Source organism: Astatotilapia calliptera, chromosome 3 (assembly GCF_964374335.1).
Source record: "Astatotilapia calliptera chromosome 3, fAstCal68.1, whole genome shotgun sequence".
Classification (NCBI taxonomy): domain Eukaryota; kingdom Metazoa; phylum Chordata; class Actinopteri; order Cichliformes; family Cichlidae; genus Astatotilapia; species Astatotilapia calliptera.
In genome coordinates this window covers 21,104,039-21,122,058 of record NC_137424.1, presented here as the reverse complement: position 1 = coordinate 21,122,058, position 18,020 = coordinate 21,104,039, and the positions used below count along the sequence as shown (strand labels likewise).

At 42.6% G+C, this 18,020-nt stretch overlaps 1 protein-coding gene across 3 annotated transcripts; it reads left to right on the top strand.

The window, feature by feature from the left end:
• Positions 1–2,070: 2,070 nt before the first annotated feature.
• LOC113018299 (schwannomin-interacting protein 1) lies at positions 2,071–9,576 on the top strand. 3 transcript variants are annotated; one of them, XR_003271759.2, is made up of 8 exons: positions 2,071–2,661; positions 4,036–4,293; positions 4,544–4,668; positions 5,766–5,883; positions 6,036–6,161; positions 8,306–8,423; positions 8,524–8,683; positions 8,809–8,946. XR_003271759.2 is itself a non-coding variant. In XM_080298294.1 (7 exons), exons 2-7 carry the CDS (start codon positions 4,036–4,038, stop codon positions 8,622–8,624), a joined length of 846 nt encoding a protein of 281 aa, XP_080154420.1. In that variant the 5' UTR covers positions 2,071–2,661; the 3' UTR covers positions 8,625–9,576. The 3 variants fall into 3 exon arrangements, 2 of the variants coding, with proteins under 2 accessions (XP_080154420.1, XP_080154421.1); XM_080298294.1 differs by having other exon boundaries at positions 8,524–9,576; XM_080298295.1 differs by having other exon boundaries at positions 2,353–2,661; positions 3,966–4,293; positions 8,524–9,576.
• The last annotated feature ends 8,444 nt before the right edge of the window (positions 9,577–18,020 follow it).

Genomic DNA, 18,020 nt, shown 5'->3' with positions numbered 1-18,020 from the left:
CTGGGAAGGCCTTGGTGTTCTCTTGGACAAGCTGGAGGAGGCTGGGGAGAGGAAGGTCTGGGCTTCTCTGCTTGGGCTGCTGCCCCTGTGACCCCGCCCCGGATAAACCAAAGAAGATGGATGATTAACATATTCATCAGACTTATACTTTGATTATATCTTTGATTAAGAATAAAGATGATCTACTATTATTAGCAAAGATTACCTCGCACAACAATTTTACCATTTCCAGGGCGCGAGGCAGCACATCAGGTGAGGCCATGCACTGTGGGTTTATCCCAAAGTTCTACTGTAATGTCATAAAGTGTCTTAAAAACATTCAGCTGTGACAACCTCAACTGTGATTGGTCAGTGTGCCACTGTGTGCTGCCACACACGGGCTTATTAGCCATTGAGATACAATAATATCACACACTGTCCTAATCCTCAGATTCAATTCAATCTAATTTTTACAGCACCAAATCACAACAGCAGTCCATCCAATGTGCTTCATATTGTGAGGCCAACAATGATCCAGAGACAACACCAACAACCTAACAACCCCTGATGAGCAAGCACTTGGAGAAAAGCAAAACTCGATTGTAACATGAAGAATCATGTGGCAGAACCAGGCTAAGGGAGGGGAACAAAACAAAAAACAAACAGAGGATCAACAGGGGGTCCATGACCCTCTTAGGGACACTCCCATAGGGCTTAAATCTGGGACTCTCCACCAATTGCTCGAAGAACTGAAGAAGCTTCTTGGATGAGAGGTGAAATGTCTTCACAGACCTTAAAGAAGTCCAGACGCTTTTATTTCCAAGCTCCTTAGACCACCATGACCTGGATGGCTGGAAACACACGTGTGGTTAGATATTATATTTGCAAGATTTCTGGGGCCCAGTACAATAACCTCAGTTTGATCTGAATTTAGAAGCACAAAATTAGAGCTCATCCAGGTTTTCATGTCTTTAAGACCTTAATGCAGTTTAAATAACTGCTATGTGGTATGGAGCTTTCACATTAATGAACATGTATGCTATGCCTTCACATTGCCTGTTCATTATGCTGTGGAACACCATAATTAACCTGAGTGTGTTTCCATTAACAAATTGGTCTCCATCAGGTAGATATGATTTAAACCACTGCAGCAACCAACCTTTAATTCATAGGTATGGCCTAATCTCTGTAATAAAATACTAAGTCAACAGTGCTGAGGACTAGCACAGATGAGTCCACTGTCAGAGCCCATAATAAAATGGCCTATTATTCACCTTCCTGCAAAACACAGGATCCACGTTTAGTTTTCACACAGAAGAAGCTATTCTTACGATTCAATGGAATTAATCAAGGGCTACCGAAATGTTAGCAGTAACTGATTGTGGTGCTTGGCACTGTCCCAAGCACCACAGCAAGAAGGTCCTGAGACGTTTCTCCCACTGAAAACATCCAGATGAACAGAATCAGCTTTTGTGGATTTGCTTACCTGGATGATTGAACATGCATCAAGAGGGTCCCGAGTACAAATCCATTAGCTGACTGGGGCCTTCTATGGAGCTTGCATGTTCTCCCCCATCTTGCGAGGGTTTTCTCTTGAGCACTCTGGCTTCCTCCTACAGTCCAAAGACATGAATGGAGATTAGGTTACCTGGCAGTTCTAAATTGGCCCTAGGTGTGGATGTGAATACTTGTGTGTCTCTGTGTTACTGTGATGGCCAAAGCCATGGCCACACTCTAAAAGTCAGTAACTCTTATGTATTCGTTATTTTTGATTTAAATAACACACTTTAGTTTGCAGTAAGTTTATTGATTGGTTTGGATACATTTGTTCTATTTGTAAGCACGCACATTTAGTTTATCTATGTATTTACACCAATTCATTTCTTATTCTTGATTTTGTCTAATCTTCGTTTCCTTCACCTGTGATGAGCCCTGGGAGTTGCCAGACAGAACGTGGCAGCCAGGGTTTACAGCAGTTAAAAATCGCAGAAATCGCATGATAAGGTGGGGCCAGGTTTCACAATGAGCTCACCCGAAACCCTGGCTGATTGGGACCCACACCCATGACCCTCTTAGGGACACTCCCATAGAGCTTAAAATCTGGGACTCTCCACCATGTGACCTTAGAACTGAAGAAGCTTCTGGGATGAGAGGTGAAACGTCTTCAAGCAACTTAAAGAAGTCCAGACGCTTTTCTTTGCAAGCTCCTTTGATTCTACAAAGATATTTTAGAAGGAAAAATAAGAAACCGTGGTTTTATCGCCCGCTCACAGCGCCAGCTGTAGCTTTGTTGGAATCCTCAGCTTGTCTCCTCCTCCCACCTTTGGCTGTGTGCACACTTATTTTGAAGGCATCGACAGGAAGTAAACCCCTAATTCCAAAGTGGACCTCTGCAGGAAAGTTTCTCAAGGGATTCCTTTGTTCGTGGGTTTGGACCGGGAGAAAGTGGGTATATGGCATGAAATAAACCAGAAGTTAATAACATCAGCTGAGTGAGGAGGAGGAAGCGTCTGTGGACACAACGAGGAGTTCTCGGTGAAAAGGCAGAGGGACGAAGCTCCTAATGGAAAGAGAGGGAAGATGACTAGGAGGAGCCGAGGACGGAGCTGAGCTATGTGGCAAATCTCTGAAGAACTTCTCCGTCCGTGAAAGCAGCAGAGCCGCCTTTATTTCGAAAAAGTGGTGAGTTGGAATCGCAGTGGGCCTGACACGGTGAACTGGTCTGATGTTTCCTCCAAACTTTGAATCCACGCGGGGGAAAAGTTTCAGAGGAAGGGCCGAAGCTTCAAGCTAGGCTGTGGAAGTTCCTCCAGCGAGTTAAACCTGAGGACAGAGTCAGGCCCTGCTGCTGTAGTTCAGCAGTACAGTACCTCACATTACTGCTGTTTATTTAATCTATTTAAACAAACTTCTTCCACATGTGACATGTTGTCTTGTTTTCCGGAACAAACCGTGGCTGCACCCTGAGTGTTTCGGTGCTCATCACAAAACGTCCTGTTTCTGTTGCTCACGTTTTCCTTTTTTTAAAAAGTCCCGATCTTTGAATATTTAACTGCTCATACCGGTTATACAATTAGCTCGATTCATATTTGGCAATGATACGTTTATTTTAAACTTGTTTCTGTTCACAACACCGTAGATCTGAAATCAAACGATCGATGTGTGATTGAATTCAAAGGGTTTAAAAAGTATTTCACTAATAATGTAGGAATTATAGCTGTTTTGTAATCCCGGACAAATGAAGATGATTTTAATGTTAGTTTTTCTTTAGTCCTCTGCAGTCAGATACTGCTTAAGAAGAGAGCTCGTAGATGGAACCAAACACTGCATCTTCCTGTTGTTTATTAGCTAATACAGTGAAGAGGTGACCGGAAGGAGAGAGCGAGAAGAAGACGCCAGCAAAGGGCCTCAGGCTGCTGCACTGAGCCTTGTAGCTGTTTGCCTGCTCAGTCTGAGCTACACCAATGTGCTGGTGCACGTTCATTTTCGCCTCCTCTGTCCACTTACAATAATCTTTTCCAGAACTGGGCACGTTGTGGCGTTCCTCAGGCTTCCCATCCTTCAGCGTAACCAGTGGGTTCCACCTTGTTATGAAGCTTCTGTACTTCCTTTCATGAAGTTGTCTGTTGATTGCAGACTGTTAATGACAGGCCTTCCTAAGTGCCTCATTGTACAGCCTATGATCTAACAATCAGATGATCTATGAACAAGCACTTGGTGACAGTAAGAAGGAAAAACTGCCTTTTAACAGGAAGACACCTCTGGCAGGACGAGGCTCAGGAAGGGGAGGGGCCATCTGGTTGTGGTTGGCCATGTGATTGGCTGGTTGGGTCAGAAAGAGACACCACAAAAGGCAAACTATGGTAGAGGCCGAGTTTTATAATTGTGACTACATGCAATGTTCACTGGGATAAAACGATCTCTATCCCAGTAAAGATTTGTTTTATCCCAGTGAAGATTGTCAACATGAATATTTCATTCATCAGGATGTGATTGAAGCAGGCGGTCTGATGTAAAGCTGCGAGCATTTTAACCCAGTGCTTCCCTGCTGTCCAGATGGAGGGAGAGAAGGAACGACTGAGACAACATCGGGATGAGAAGGAGAGCAACGAAGCAGATGATTACGGCAAGTGTGACGACGACAAAGACAAGGTCGAGGAAGATGGGGAAGACTTGGTGGGGGCAGCACTGGTCTGGCAGGAACGCTACGGCGAGGACAATCTGGGCCTTCCCATCATGCACTGGGAGGCCCTGAGCCTGCGCATTGCCGAGCTTGAGAAGCAGGAAGAAGAGAAGAAGGAGAAGAGGTTAAAGGTCAGAGATGTTGTTGTCTTGCTGAAAGATGGTGTTTGTGTACACGTTGACTTTGACAATTGCAGAGGTGTGAGCGATGATGGGATACATGGAGACGCCCATCTCTGAATCCACGTGAGCGTGAATGTAAGATAGAAAGCACTTATCTCAAGAGTTTCACCTGTAGGCTGATCAGAACTGTTCAGTGATATTTACCGATGTAACGCGGTTTGTTGAAATGGTTTTAACATGTGGCTGCTGTGCTTGTCAGACTGGCCTTTCTCTGGAGCAAGGAGGAGCCCCAGTCAGCTGGAAAGAGGAGCGAGGGAGGAGAACGGAGAGCTGGGAGGACGGCGACGACGCCTGCAATAGTCACGTGCTGGCACTGACCTCTCGGTACAGGCGCGCCTCTTATTTCTTACTGGATGTCTGTTAACACCGTGTTTGTCTCTCAGTGTGCGGTCGCTGCAGTCTGCTCGCATCTGTTGCAAGTTCCAGTTTGCACACAGTCAAAGTCTTTTGGGTGGAGATTCTGGTGCAGTATGAGCTGCAACCATGCTTTCCTCATACTGCATGATCTGACAAAATGAAGGAATTTATTAACAACAAAAGTTAAGCTTTGTTTTCGTTTGGTCACGTTGGAGAGGGAGACTTTACCTCTAAGCAGGAACGTGAGTACAGGGCAGGTTAAAGTGGGATTCGGCAAGTGGGGAACTCCCTAAAATGAGCTTTGATGGCTCATGTGGGGAAACGAAGCACCGCTCACAGTAATTTCTAACGTGAGCTCCAACAGATTTTCTTAATGTACAGGTTCTGATCAGCTGACCTGCTGCTCTTTGCAGATTTATGCATGTGAATTCAGCCAGATGTGAGCAGATGTTTCATGAGTTGCTCTTCCATCCTCCACACTGACAGCGCACTGTTCATGCTGCCTTTATACTCGAGGGCCACTGTGCACCAATCGCACACATCCATCACACTACAGCAAACTAGCCTGCAGAGGATTTCATGCAGTTTTTAAATGACACAGTTAGTCTGCTTCAGTTTGATTTGCAGCATGAAACAAATAACGTCACAAACACAACATGTGGTTTAGAATGAAACACAATAGAATAGCTTCTATTGTCACTGTACATGTACAATGAAATTATTATTTGAAAACATGAGAACAAGCGTTAAATGTGCAGTTTATCAAATCCCACTGAGCAGTCAGCTGTTCCTGTCCCGTCTTTATCTTTCTCATCTCTGAGTGAAGTCGGCTTTTTCTTCTGTCTCAGCTCATCAACACACAAACTGCACACACAGGTTGTGTGTTGATGACTTTTGTTGAGCTGATAGAAATGTTGCATATGCAATCACCCCACACTTTAAAAATATTACTCCTTTTATGTTCGCTCCTCTTTTGTGCTGCTAGCTAGATGCTAAGCAACCAGCTGTGATGTGAGATTGGATATGTGTTCATGATGGTCCACTGACTGGTGTCTAACCCTCAGCCTGCAGACACGGATGAATCTCCAGCTCTGCTTCATCAACAACAGTGAAAGTGAAGAGGAGGAGGAGGAGGAAGAGGAGAAGAAAGGAGATGTTAGAAAGAAAGAAAGCAGCTCATGGGTAACCACTTCATGTACAACACAGCAGATTGTTCCAAATTACTTACAGTTAATATGTAGTTGCAAAATGTGATGCAGAGCTGAAGTAGCAGCGCTGTCACATGGCCTCATTTCATAAGTGTGCTCAGATTTGCCGTCTGTTTTCTGCTGAAGAGAGGAAGTGTTCAGATTCACAAGGATCCTCAGCCTTCAAGCAAACCAGAGAAACAAAAGTCGAGAGGCTTCAGGAACACTCTGAAGAACCTGCGAGACCGACTAAGGACGGACCACAAGTCTTTGGTGAGACAAATATTCAAAGGTGGAACAAACTATGTTATCATATAACCGAGTTCGAGTTATAGGAATCTGTCCTCTGCTCCCTGCACTGCATGCTGGGAGTGTAAACATTGATATGATGCCAGATTACAGCAACAGCTGCTTTAAGGAGTGAGTGCATGGAGGTTGTGGTTGGGACGCTTTTATCTCTCACCTGTGTTTGTGTGTTTCCGTGTTGTGCAAGTGTTTTTGCTACAGTTTTGTCCGGCATCATCTCCCTTCGGCTGTTTTGTGCATTATTGGTGATTAAATCTGCTATGGATAATTTTCAGTCAACGTATTGAGGTTGTTTTTCCAACGGCGCTGGAGCGCAGCTCCCGGTATACTTCCGGGTGCTACTTCCCCTCTTGCCGGTCATCTCGTTTTTGATTCGGAGGCCTCATCGGTGGAAGTGCGGGAAGAGCGCTGGTTTTCTTGCGCTGCTTCGTCAGCCTCTGAGAGAGGAAGAGGATCTTTGGGAGCTTCACTCCTGGTGTGCCGCCGGTCAGGTTCGCCTGAGACTTGTGGGGCTGGATTGTTCTCCATGCCCACTTGTGTTTGCCACCTTGGGCAGTCATGTGAAAGCGTGGAAAGCCACGGCTCATCATGGTAGGATTTGCTGTGCAGCGTAGCCCAAAGTCGGGACTCCAGGCCCCTCTGCACCTGTCCCCGTGGGCCTCACCAAACTGCCAACAAGTCTTAAATCTTACATGATTGTTCTGAGCAGAGAAGCCTGATATTATGTTCACCTCTGAGACATGGCAGCGTCAGTCCCACAGTCCCACAGTCTGCTCATTTCTCTGTGCACCTCGGATCTTAACTTCATAACTTGTGCTATTAAATTGGCCGTCACTTATGGAGTTTCCCTTCACCATCTGGACACAATCGAAGTTGTTTTCATTGACCATAAGTTGGTCTCTTTGAATGTATGTTGCAGCTCAGCGTCTTTTCCCCAAGTCTGTATCAGGAGCAGGAGCTTTATTGATGACTGTATCAATGCTAAGTTTTCTTCTGATGATGTTGAGCTCCACATACACAATCCACAGTTATGGACTAAAACTGCTTGGTTCTACCAGCTTGAGCAGTATTAGCAACATCTGGGCTGCCAAAGCTGACAGGGTTGTGACTGGGAGGGCAGTAGAAATCTGCTGCCATCCTCAGGTCGATGGGTGTCATTCTGGTGGAGCACGTGGGGGCTGCTCTTCCTGGTTTCTGTTAGTGAGCATCAGCTGGAGGGTCTCAGCCAGTAGTTTGCGCTGATTTTCCACAGGAGGAGGAGGAAGAAATAATTCTGTCTTTTAAAACATCAGCGATAACAAATCCTTACATCCTGTAAGCATGAAAGTTCTCAACAAAACCAAGAGACTCTGTTTTTCGAGAGGTGAGGTGGTCTGGTGCTCTTGCACCAGGTTCTTGTGCAAACATCCCACAGAGAAATGCAGTGTGGATCTTCAGTGGAGGCTCCAGCGGAGGGCGGGCCCATGGCCACATACAGACATGTGGCACATATGGACTAAAGAGTAGAGGGTCACTCTGTGTTTTGCTAAGGAAACCTTCCAACATTTGTGGGTTTTTGGATGACAGTTTTCATTTTATGGCCCTAAGTACAGTGCAGCACTTCAATCGGATTTGCCCGGTCAATTTTCCCATTTGTTGGGAACAAAATGAAAGGAACGGCCCCGTCTTCTTCCTCCTCCCAGCAGATGGCGCCCTCCCTGAGCCTGGGTGTGACGGAGGTGTTTCCCTCCCACTATCACCAAAGCGCTTGCTCACAGGAGGACTTCTGTTTTCTCTGTGCTGATTTAGGGTCTTCACCTTACAATGTAAAGTGCATTATGGCAACTTTTATTGTGATTTGGCACCATATAAATAAAATATAATTAAATACAGATGTTAAACTTATGTTCAAGGGTCGCGTGTCTGCTTGTACCTGTTATAACACTGTGGCAGATGTGTGGCATTTCATCTCTGTTTAGGGAAGTCGACACTGATTTTCTTGTCAGATTTTGAAATGTTGTCTGTCTGTGGGGGGGACGAGGTCGTGAATATGTGCAGTAATATTTTTGTGTTTCTTTGTTTGGCTGTTAATCATGATTTGTTTCATTAAAAGATGTGTAAACTCTCCTCAGAGCACAGCGCGGAGTGATCCTGTAAACCAGAGGAGACATTTGGAGCACAGCGATCTGCAGGGCTTCACTATCAAGGAGCTGAATGCTCTCTGTGCGTCTCTCAGCCAGGCTATACAAGGTACTATATAACCTTAGCCCCGTCGTTTAAAAATAAAAGCGCCGTTTTCTCTGATGCATTGAAGAGTGAATTTTAATGGTTAACTTTTCATCCGTGTTAGATCTGAGCTCAGAGCTGGTGGGTCGCCTCCAGGTCCGAGACCAGCTGAGGACGGAGCAGGACGCCATGCTGCTGGAGGTACAGGATCTAACGTCACTGTGACATCACGTCCACATGTGAGCAGCTGGGAGGAGTGGTTATGAGACTTAAACATTATTAGGGTAACGCCACAAAGTTCTCCACGACATCTGAGACATTCCCTGCTGCTGTTGGCCGGACTGGTCACTCACTGTGAAGTGTTGGTCTCTATAAATACTGGGACTTTTTTAATGTTCTGTGTTTTTAGGTGTGTAAGGGAAACTTTGACCTGCTAAAGACGTCCATCAGCTGATGATTTACATATGAAGCAAAAACCAGCAGAGAACTGCATGTCAGTAAAAACCTGTGCCTTACACCCGCTACATTACAGGACGGGTGTAAGGTCAAAACCTCAAAGGTAGAAGCATGAGAGGGAAATATGACATCCAGGTTTGGCTTTGTCTGTTTGTGGAAATGATTGTGATCCACGTGGAAAGGTGAAAGGTTTCACGAGTGTTACTGGAATTCCCGTCTCTCTGGAAAGCGCTCTTAGATCATCCGCCTTCAAGCTGCAAGCACTGAACCCAGGTCAGTGTCTGTACAGGCTAAATGATGAGCAGGGTCATGCACATTTCAAAAGAGGGGCTGTTTTTATTAAAAACAATAGTTTTAGCACCAGATTGTTTCCATTATGTTCATTTATTAACTTGAGAATCCTACTTGTACTTCACATCATTTCTCCCACAGATACAGTAGAGACAGTCATTTCTGCATAATAGTGAGACGGTCCTTAACACAGTAGTAAGAAGCCTTCCAGCAGTCCTGTGTAAAATATCCACCTGGCGAGTGAAACTTCAAAACTCTTAACTCTGCAGTGCAAAAGGGACCAATATGGAAAAGCTCATTAACATCTGTTCTTTGCTCTGTTTCGATATAGTCTTTTGATCCTGGCATAAAGTCTTATTCATGCTTTTCTGTCTACACTTTTTAATTGATGTTGGTTAATAAATGAAATGTGCTCTTTTGTACAACAAAACGATATCTTTAGTATTAATCTAAATTTTGACACTTTTAACTCATTCACTGCCATTGACGTCTATAGCCGTCAATTGCAGTGAATGAGTCAACAAGTTAACTCATTCACTGCCAATGGCTGGCAGTGAATGAGTTAACTTGTTGACTTGACTAACCTGTAAATTGTAATTTACTATTTTTTGTTCGTGTTTTTGGTCACAGTGAAAGTATTTCATCTCATTCCTGATGAGCTGTTGATATCAAGTTTAAAAACAGCAAACTTTTTAAAAGTTGAATGTAAATATGAACAGTACACATTTATTTGTAAACCATCAGTGTCTTACAATATACCAGGTGTTGAATGGAGACCACTGTTATTGAAATGTTCTCTTGGAGTGCAATGCCATCTTTAAATAAATAAATGATTTTTTAAAGTTTAAACAAAGCACATCAAAACCTGGAAAAATTAAAACTAACTAGAATAATTGTTACCACGGTCAGCAACACGAGCGTTTGTTTCATTCTGAGTTTTTGAGATTGCTTTAAGTGGAAAAGGAGGTCCACAGCCCCTCCAGTCCACTGTGATGCTTTTCACAGTCAGTATCCATTCTGCTGATTTGTACTGAGTTTTGCAAATTATGAGCTGTGGATTAAAGCCTGTCGTTTCCTCAGCAGGACAGATAGTGTAGTGTTGAAGACGTTAACACTTGGGAAGCTTTTTTTGAAGTCACAGAATCTGGTTGATGTTATCGACCAATATTAGCTATTTTTATATAGCTATGTACGATCAGTGTGGGCATTTATAATGGCCAAGAAATAAAATTAGTAATTATAAAATAAAGTTTATTGCAGTTGGTCTCCTTAGTTTCCAAACCTGTGCACAGAATCCATTTCTTCCATTCCAACCTCTCTGCTGTGGACAAGACGAAGGCTCAACAGCTGGAATGGTGACAACTGTAGGTTGTTTATAAAGCACTTTTCACAGGCAGTCACAAAGAGCTCTACACAAAAGGCTAAAATAATCGAGAACATTAGGTACCAAAACAGACAATACGAATGATTAAATAAAACACAAAAATTAACAGTTTAAAAAGTTTTAGTTTTAAAATGAAACAAATTCTTAACACAAAGCCTGTTTGAATAGAAAAGTTTTTAACCGCTTTTTAAAAGAATCCACAGAGCCAACCAAATGTAGTTGTGGTGGTGGGCTGTCCCACAGACTGGAAGGCTCTGTGGATTTTAGGATTTAGTCGTGTTCAGGGAACAACCGACAAACTGAGCCTGTGAACAGAATATTTTGTAAGAAGCTTGGATAAATAATCTGGGGCCTGGCCATTTAGCGCTCTGTATGCTAAGACAAGAACTTTCAAACTCTATTGGGAGCCAATATAATGAATATAAAATAGGAGTAATGTGAGCTCGATTGCTAGACCTTGTTAATAGTCTGGCCACAGCGTTTTGTATAGCTTGGCGAGAAAAAGACTATTTGCCCAAGCTGGTAAACAGGGCATTACAACCTAAACGCAATGACACAAACGTATGAACATTTTTTTCCAGTTCAGCTAAGGAGACCATATGTCGCAGTTCAGAAAATGTTCCTTAAATAAAAGAAACAGGAACAAGACAAAGATTTTACACGCAAGTCGAGGCCCAGAGAAGAATCAGATATTACACCAAGATTTCAAATGTTTGACTTGGCAGCAGGACAGAAAGACGCAAAAACCTGACTGATTTTAGAATCGAGTTCAGGAGGAGCTATGATCACGGCCTCAGTCTTTTTGGTGTTTAAAACAAGGTAAATGCCAGAGAGCCAATCAGTAGCACCAGTTAAGCAGTGGACTAGGGTGGACAACCTATCCAGCTGATGAGGCTTAAACGACATTATCATAGAGATGATAAGAAATGTCACTGAAAGATTGAATAATGCCAGATAAAGCAGCCATGTAGAAAGAAAATAGTGGTGGACCTAAAACTGAACCGTGTGGAACCCCGTTCCCACTTATGAAGGCAATGTTGGAGGAAAACCTGTCTGTTCTAGGAGAGGCCCTATAAACAGGAAGAAAACCAAGGCAGAGCCAGATGCACTAGCCAAAAAATTAGATCATTAGATCATTAGACCTTCAAGAGAGCGGTCTCAGTGGAGCACTGCTTTTTATCATTATCATCATTTAAACGTTGCGTCCCACCAGCACAGGTGTAGAGGAGCCTGGAACAGAGTACGGACGATGGTGTAAGCTGCACGGGTTTCCACGCTTTCAGATGACCGCCTAGGTGGTAAACACAAGTGGGCATGGAGATCAATCCAGCCTCGACAAGTCTGACCGAAAGGAGCCCAGAAATGAAGCTCCCAAAGATCAACTTCTCTCTGGTGGGCAAAGCAGCACAAGGAAACTGTCTCTCTTCCTCTGATGAGGCCTGAAAGAATACGAAAGGACCATCAGCCGCCCTGGGTCTGCTGCTCAGTGCAAGACGTTGCCTCATGGGGTGAGCATGATCATGAGAAAGGTGGTGGATCAGCCCAAAGCTACATGGGAGGAGTTTAATGATCTAAAGCAGTTGGCGCCATAGTCACCAAGAACTGGCAACACACTAAGCTGTCATGGATTGAAATGTTGCCGTGCCTACAAGGTCCCTCTCTTCGAGAAGGCACATCTAATCAGAGTCAGAATACTTTATTGATCCCTGGGGGAAATTATTTGTCGTTACAGTGCTCCATTATAAACAAACATTAACAGAGACAGACAATACACTAAGAATAGCACAATATATACAGGCATATATGTACATAAAAGTCACTTATTAATAAATAGCTGAAAAAGAACATGTGCAAGAAGGGTGTAGCAGTAAACATGGATGAGTTGTACAGGGAGATGGAGATGGCCACAGGTTCAGTGGTGCTTTTCGGTAATTTCAGTCTCTCACTGAACGTGCTCCTGTGACTGACCAGCATGTCATGGAGTGGGTGGGAGGTGTTATCCAACATTGTCTTTGTCTTGGACAGCATCCGCCTCTCCGACACCACCTTGAGGGAGTCCAGCTCCGTCCCCACAACATTGCTGGCCTTGCGAATCAGTTTATCGAGTCTGTTGGCGTCTGCGACCCTCAGCCTGCTCCCCCAGCATGCAACAGCATAGAGGATCGCACTGGCCACAACAGACTCGTAGAAAATCCCGAGAATTTTCTGGCAGATGTTGAAGGACCTCAGTCGCCTCAAAAAATAGAGACGACTCTGGCCTTTTCTGTAAAGTGCTGTGGTGTTTTTAGCCCAGTCCAGTTTATTGTCAATGTGTACTCCAAGGTATTTATAGTCCTCCACAATGTCAACACTGACCCCCTGGATTGAAACAGGGGGTCAGCACTGTTGGCCGTCTTTTTCAAGACCTCTGCAATTCCCCCTTGTGTGCTGTCAATCAACTTCTGGGCCAAATCCTGACTGATGCGACCAATGACTGTAGAATCTTTCATAATCAATGTTTAGAGTTTGTCACAGTTAGTGGGTTTTTGACAAACTAGAGCTGAATTCACTGACTGAGCAGAAAAACCGGGGGAGTTGAATATGGAGAGAAATCTGCCTCAAAAGTGTTGCAAATGCATATGATATGATCCACAAGCATAAACAAAGACTTACAAATGTGCACAATGATTTGTGTATAACCTTTGAGGGCTTGCAGGAATGTGCTGACCACATGTATAACTACTTTACAAATGCAACTATCCAAACCTAAATAAATACTGATGATTCCACACCAGTTATTACGTTCAGCTTCACAAATCTGGCCATTTTCTCTTTCAAAACCCCGTCTGTGCCGGACCTTTGCTTCAAATGGACAAGACAAGAGTAAAGCCCTTTACACACCAAGTAGATAAAACATTTTCGAGGTGCAAATATTTTATGTGTGTACACACTGACAGCTTTGTCCTCAGGAAATGAACTGCAAAAAAAGCTCTGTGTAGGTCTTTGGTTGAGTCATGGACTAAAATGACTCAAAGGATGGTTGGTTAATAAGCTGGAGTGAAAGATTACTGCTCCTGTTCCTCAGTTTGTGCTTTCAGACCTCTGACAGTTATTGTGACTAACTGTCAGTGACTGGCAGTGTTGATTCGTTTAAGCTAACACGTTCATCTCCCTGTAACCAGGTTGCTCTCCTCACCTCCAATTTGTGGAGCACATGCTCTAAAAACACCAACACAACTCTTCACATAATCCATTCTTCTACCACGGTGTAGAAAGGAAGAGTCCTACCCCGTGGTAGAACCGTCTAGATTTGTGTATGAATAAGTGTGTTTTTGCATTAAACATTATGGGACAAAAGATTTCCTATATGTGTCTTGGTGATAGCAGAGATGAATCAGGCTGTTTAGATGGAGAGGTGCTCCATCTAAACATTTATGCAGAAGGTCAGAATTAACTTTACAACTACAAAATAAAGTTATACCCATTTTGATGTTTATTTCTCTCACTTTCTCTATTGACCAACCTAGAATGTAAGTGTTGATTATGCCTTTACCCATGCTTGTGCCTGCACTGACGGAGGATAACCAGCCAACAACCAAGTCTCACATAGGTGTAGGTGTGGAAGACAATGTTCTTCTTTGCTTGTCAATTACAAATACTCAAGAAAAGCAACGTAAAACAAACTAAAACTGTTCTAAAACCTTGTTTTAAAACAGTTACTGATTTCTGTTCATCATATGATGATCAAAACTGGTTTTACTGGCCAGTTATGATAATTTGGGGATGTAGTGTAATGAAGGTCCTACTCCTGACAACACTTTATACAGTACAATTGTGTTGAAAATAGGAGAATTGAGGCAGAGATGAGGTGCAGACCAGCCGCGTGCTTATTCACCAACACTGACGGCCACTAAAATGTAACACAATCAATGCAGCCCACTGGTGGGACATCTGATGTTAACTGTAGTGATGGTCTGTGGAGCTAAAGTGTCATAAAGACAGTGCTTCAGAAACACTGTGTCGAGGCTGAGGTCGGCTGGCCAGAGTCACGTGACTAATGACGTCCAAAGCGTCATCCTGTATGTCACTGCTTCAGGACCTGATTCAGTGCTTTATAATCAGGTCCTGAAGCAGTGACATAAGGAGACGACTCATTGGTGGTTACTTTGGTGATGATTTTGGTGAACCAGTGTATAACTAACACACACACACACACACACACACACACACACACACACACACACACACACACACACACACACACACACACAGTGTTGGGAAGGTTACTTTTAAAATGTATTCCATTACAGAATACAGAATACATGCCCTAAAATGTATTCTGTAACGTATTCCGTTACGTTACTCAATGACAGTAACTGTATTCTGAATACCACCTTTTTAAACGGTAACTGTAACGGAATACAGTTACGTATTTAAAATACAAAATATGAGTAACGGCGGTACATGTATTCCGTTACTCCCCAACACTGCACACATATATGTATATAACTAATTAATGTGCATAAATGTGCATAAACAATAGACCAGAGAAGAATAGAGAAGCTGCTAATAGTCAGAATAGCTGAAACAACTTAATTTAAAATATATATTTCTGCATTTCTTTGTGTCTGACGGTGTTGACAAAAACCTTGCACTGCTCCAGCAAAAACATAAATTATTAAAAAATGTTACACCTGGGAGACCAAAACATGGTGAGACAGCCAAAACTTTGTGTAACAATTATAAGTAAATATGTTTTTGAAAAATCAAAAAATATATTTTAGAAAATTAAAACCTGTTTTGTTCCTAATCTCAGGAGTCACTGTCTAACCTTAACCAGCACTTTAATGACGTTAAATAGTCTTTTCCAAAGTAACTTTGAGGAAAATGAACGAACATGTGTAGATTGATTCTAAACGGTTCTCGTGTTTCCTTATTTTTTCGATCTCGTCAGGGACGTGTTGGGTGCCCGGAAGCATAATATGTTGACGATTTGTCACCTATTGTAAAATATTACCCTTTGGGAGTGAGAACGTGTTTTGTATTCACACATCAAGTAGTGCAGATACTTTTCTGGGCCCAAAGGGATTTGCCTCTTTTCCAGGGATCAAATAGGGATTCCTGTCAGGAGAATGTGTAAACCTTTACACTGTAGAACTTTGTTATTTGAGTTACTGTTGCCTTTCTTTCAATGAGGCATTTTTGTTTTGGGGTTGAGCGTAGAGTGTTCATGAGTTGTCTTTATAAAAAGACAACTCATGAACTTAAGATGATTGGTGAGTTTTCTGTAAAACAAAAGGGAGTTTGGGAATCAAACCCAGGAATCTTTAAGTGTACAGAGGTTATTCATAAAAAGCTTTAAACTTAAATGGACGTGTCGTAACTTGATTTGTTTTCAGGGTAGTTGTTTAAAAAGTAGTGAGGAACACACACAGACACACACACACACGCACACACACACACACACACACACAGAGGTGAAGTGGGGAGAAGAATTGGATGACACACAATGAGGGACAGAGGGAGGGACTGGATTACCATAGAAACTGCTCTGACTGCTCAGAGAAGCAGGCAAAAAGGTGAAAGCTGTATTGGTCCAATCGTCAGGGTCACAGATCAACCAAGCCGCTCTGCTGATGACTGATTGCAGCTAATGTTCACTTGTTGTTGAAATACAGGGAAAGGTTGCAGTCGTGGTGTCAATCACAGCTGCACTGCAGTCATAGCCTTTTGGATGTTTCTGCAGTTTCTCAGCTATTCTGATGGGCAACAGAATAGAAGCCATATGGAGTAAGAGTCATCGCTGGCAGGGGTAAGCTCTTTGTCTTACAGCAGATTGTAGTGATGCAGGTATTTATGAGTTCGATGCTGTTGCATTTACACAACAACTAATGAACCTCCAGACACGGGAGAATTGTTATTTTTGTTCCAGAACATTTTCCAAAGCAGTAATATCTTTTTAAACATCCATTCAAAAACACATTTTCTTAGTTAGCCTTATGTAACTGCATGCCTCACTCTGGAACTCAATATGAGTTCAGAGGCAAACGGTTTGAGAGTTTTAGGCTTTTCCAGAAGCTACTTTTTATATCTAATTTTTTTCCTGATACTCAATGTAAAGATTGGATTCAATCAACACCCATACAGCATGAAAATGTGTTAGCATATCGTGTTCTATCATGCTACTATGATTAGACAGAACAGTTCAGGTGTCTGCAAACTGTTCTTCATAGTTCTGAAAAACGTAAGGGAGCTAACATAAAAGTAAATAAAGAAGCACCAAAAGTTTATGGGTTGTTGCAACATGCTTTGCAAAAGGAATAGCTGCAATATACAATCTTTGTGATTTGCAGGAAACATGTATTTCTGGCACATATCTTTGTATTGTATAATTGTGAAAGACTCATGAAAATGTTTTTCATTTGTCAGTGGATACACATTTTCTTGTGTTAGGCTGGCTTTGTGCACTTTTATATTTTTGAAAATGTCATATATCTGAGAAAGCTACAGATCTGAGACACATTAAAAGTAAGGCGCCACCAGAAACACCACGACACATTTATGGCCTTGAAACTAATGCTTCAAATATTGAACCTATCGTCACACTTTCAAGATATATTTATTCCCCTTTTCGGTGTTTGATACAAAAACGTTTTCTTACTGAACATTAGTTTAGATGCAGATGGTCATTTTAACTCGAAACAAACATATTCCTTTAGTTTACTGGAACTCTATAACAAACTAATATGCAGAGGTACATCTGATGTGACTCTTTCAGTGAAGAAACTACAATGTTGCCTGAGTGAACCCTGTTTAGTTAGAAACTGTTGACTGATGCTGTTGCTGACTGCATGACATGAAATTACTCAGGGATTGTGATGACAGGAATGGGTAATATGTAATCAGTGGAGTGAGAGAGACCAATGTACAGAGGGATGCATAAAGACACGTAGGGAAAGTGTGGTTACTTATTGCTGAGTTAATGGAGTGAGAAGGATCTGAATCAGCAACATACCCTTGTACACAGGAAGGCAAACAAGCACTGCGAATGAGCAGCATACAACAGGGGGACAAACAGATTGTGCAAAGGCCCCAGTGAACAGTTAATGGGAGGGGTGGGGTTGGAAAGCAGTAGCTCTTTATTATATTGCCCTCAATATAATAATAAGATAAGATAAGAAAACATTTTTTAAAGGACTTTTATGCTTTTAGCTATAGACAGGTGACAGATTTAGATTGCAGGCATGGTTTCATTGTAAGCTGATGCAAAGTTGTTCTGAGCAAACAGCGTATGAGAAAACGTTTCTGTTTCTGATGGGAGCAGATCCTTTTACAAACACAGTGTCTCCATCCTTAGGGGACGAAAGTTACTAAAAGTTTAATTAGCAGAAAAAAACAAATCTATGTTATAGATTAAAAATTGTGTGGATTTGTATCATTTCTCTCTAATCTGTGCTAACCAGTGATAACAAGAAATAAAACTGGTTTTTGAGTTTTCCAGTTAGAGTGGA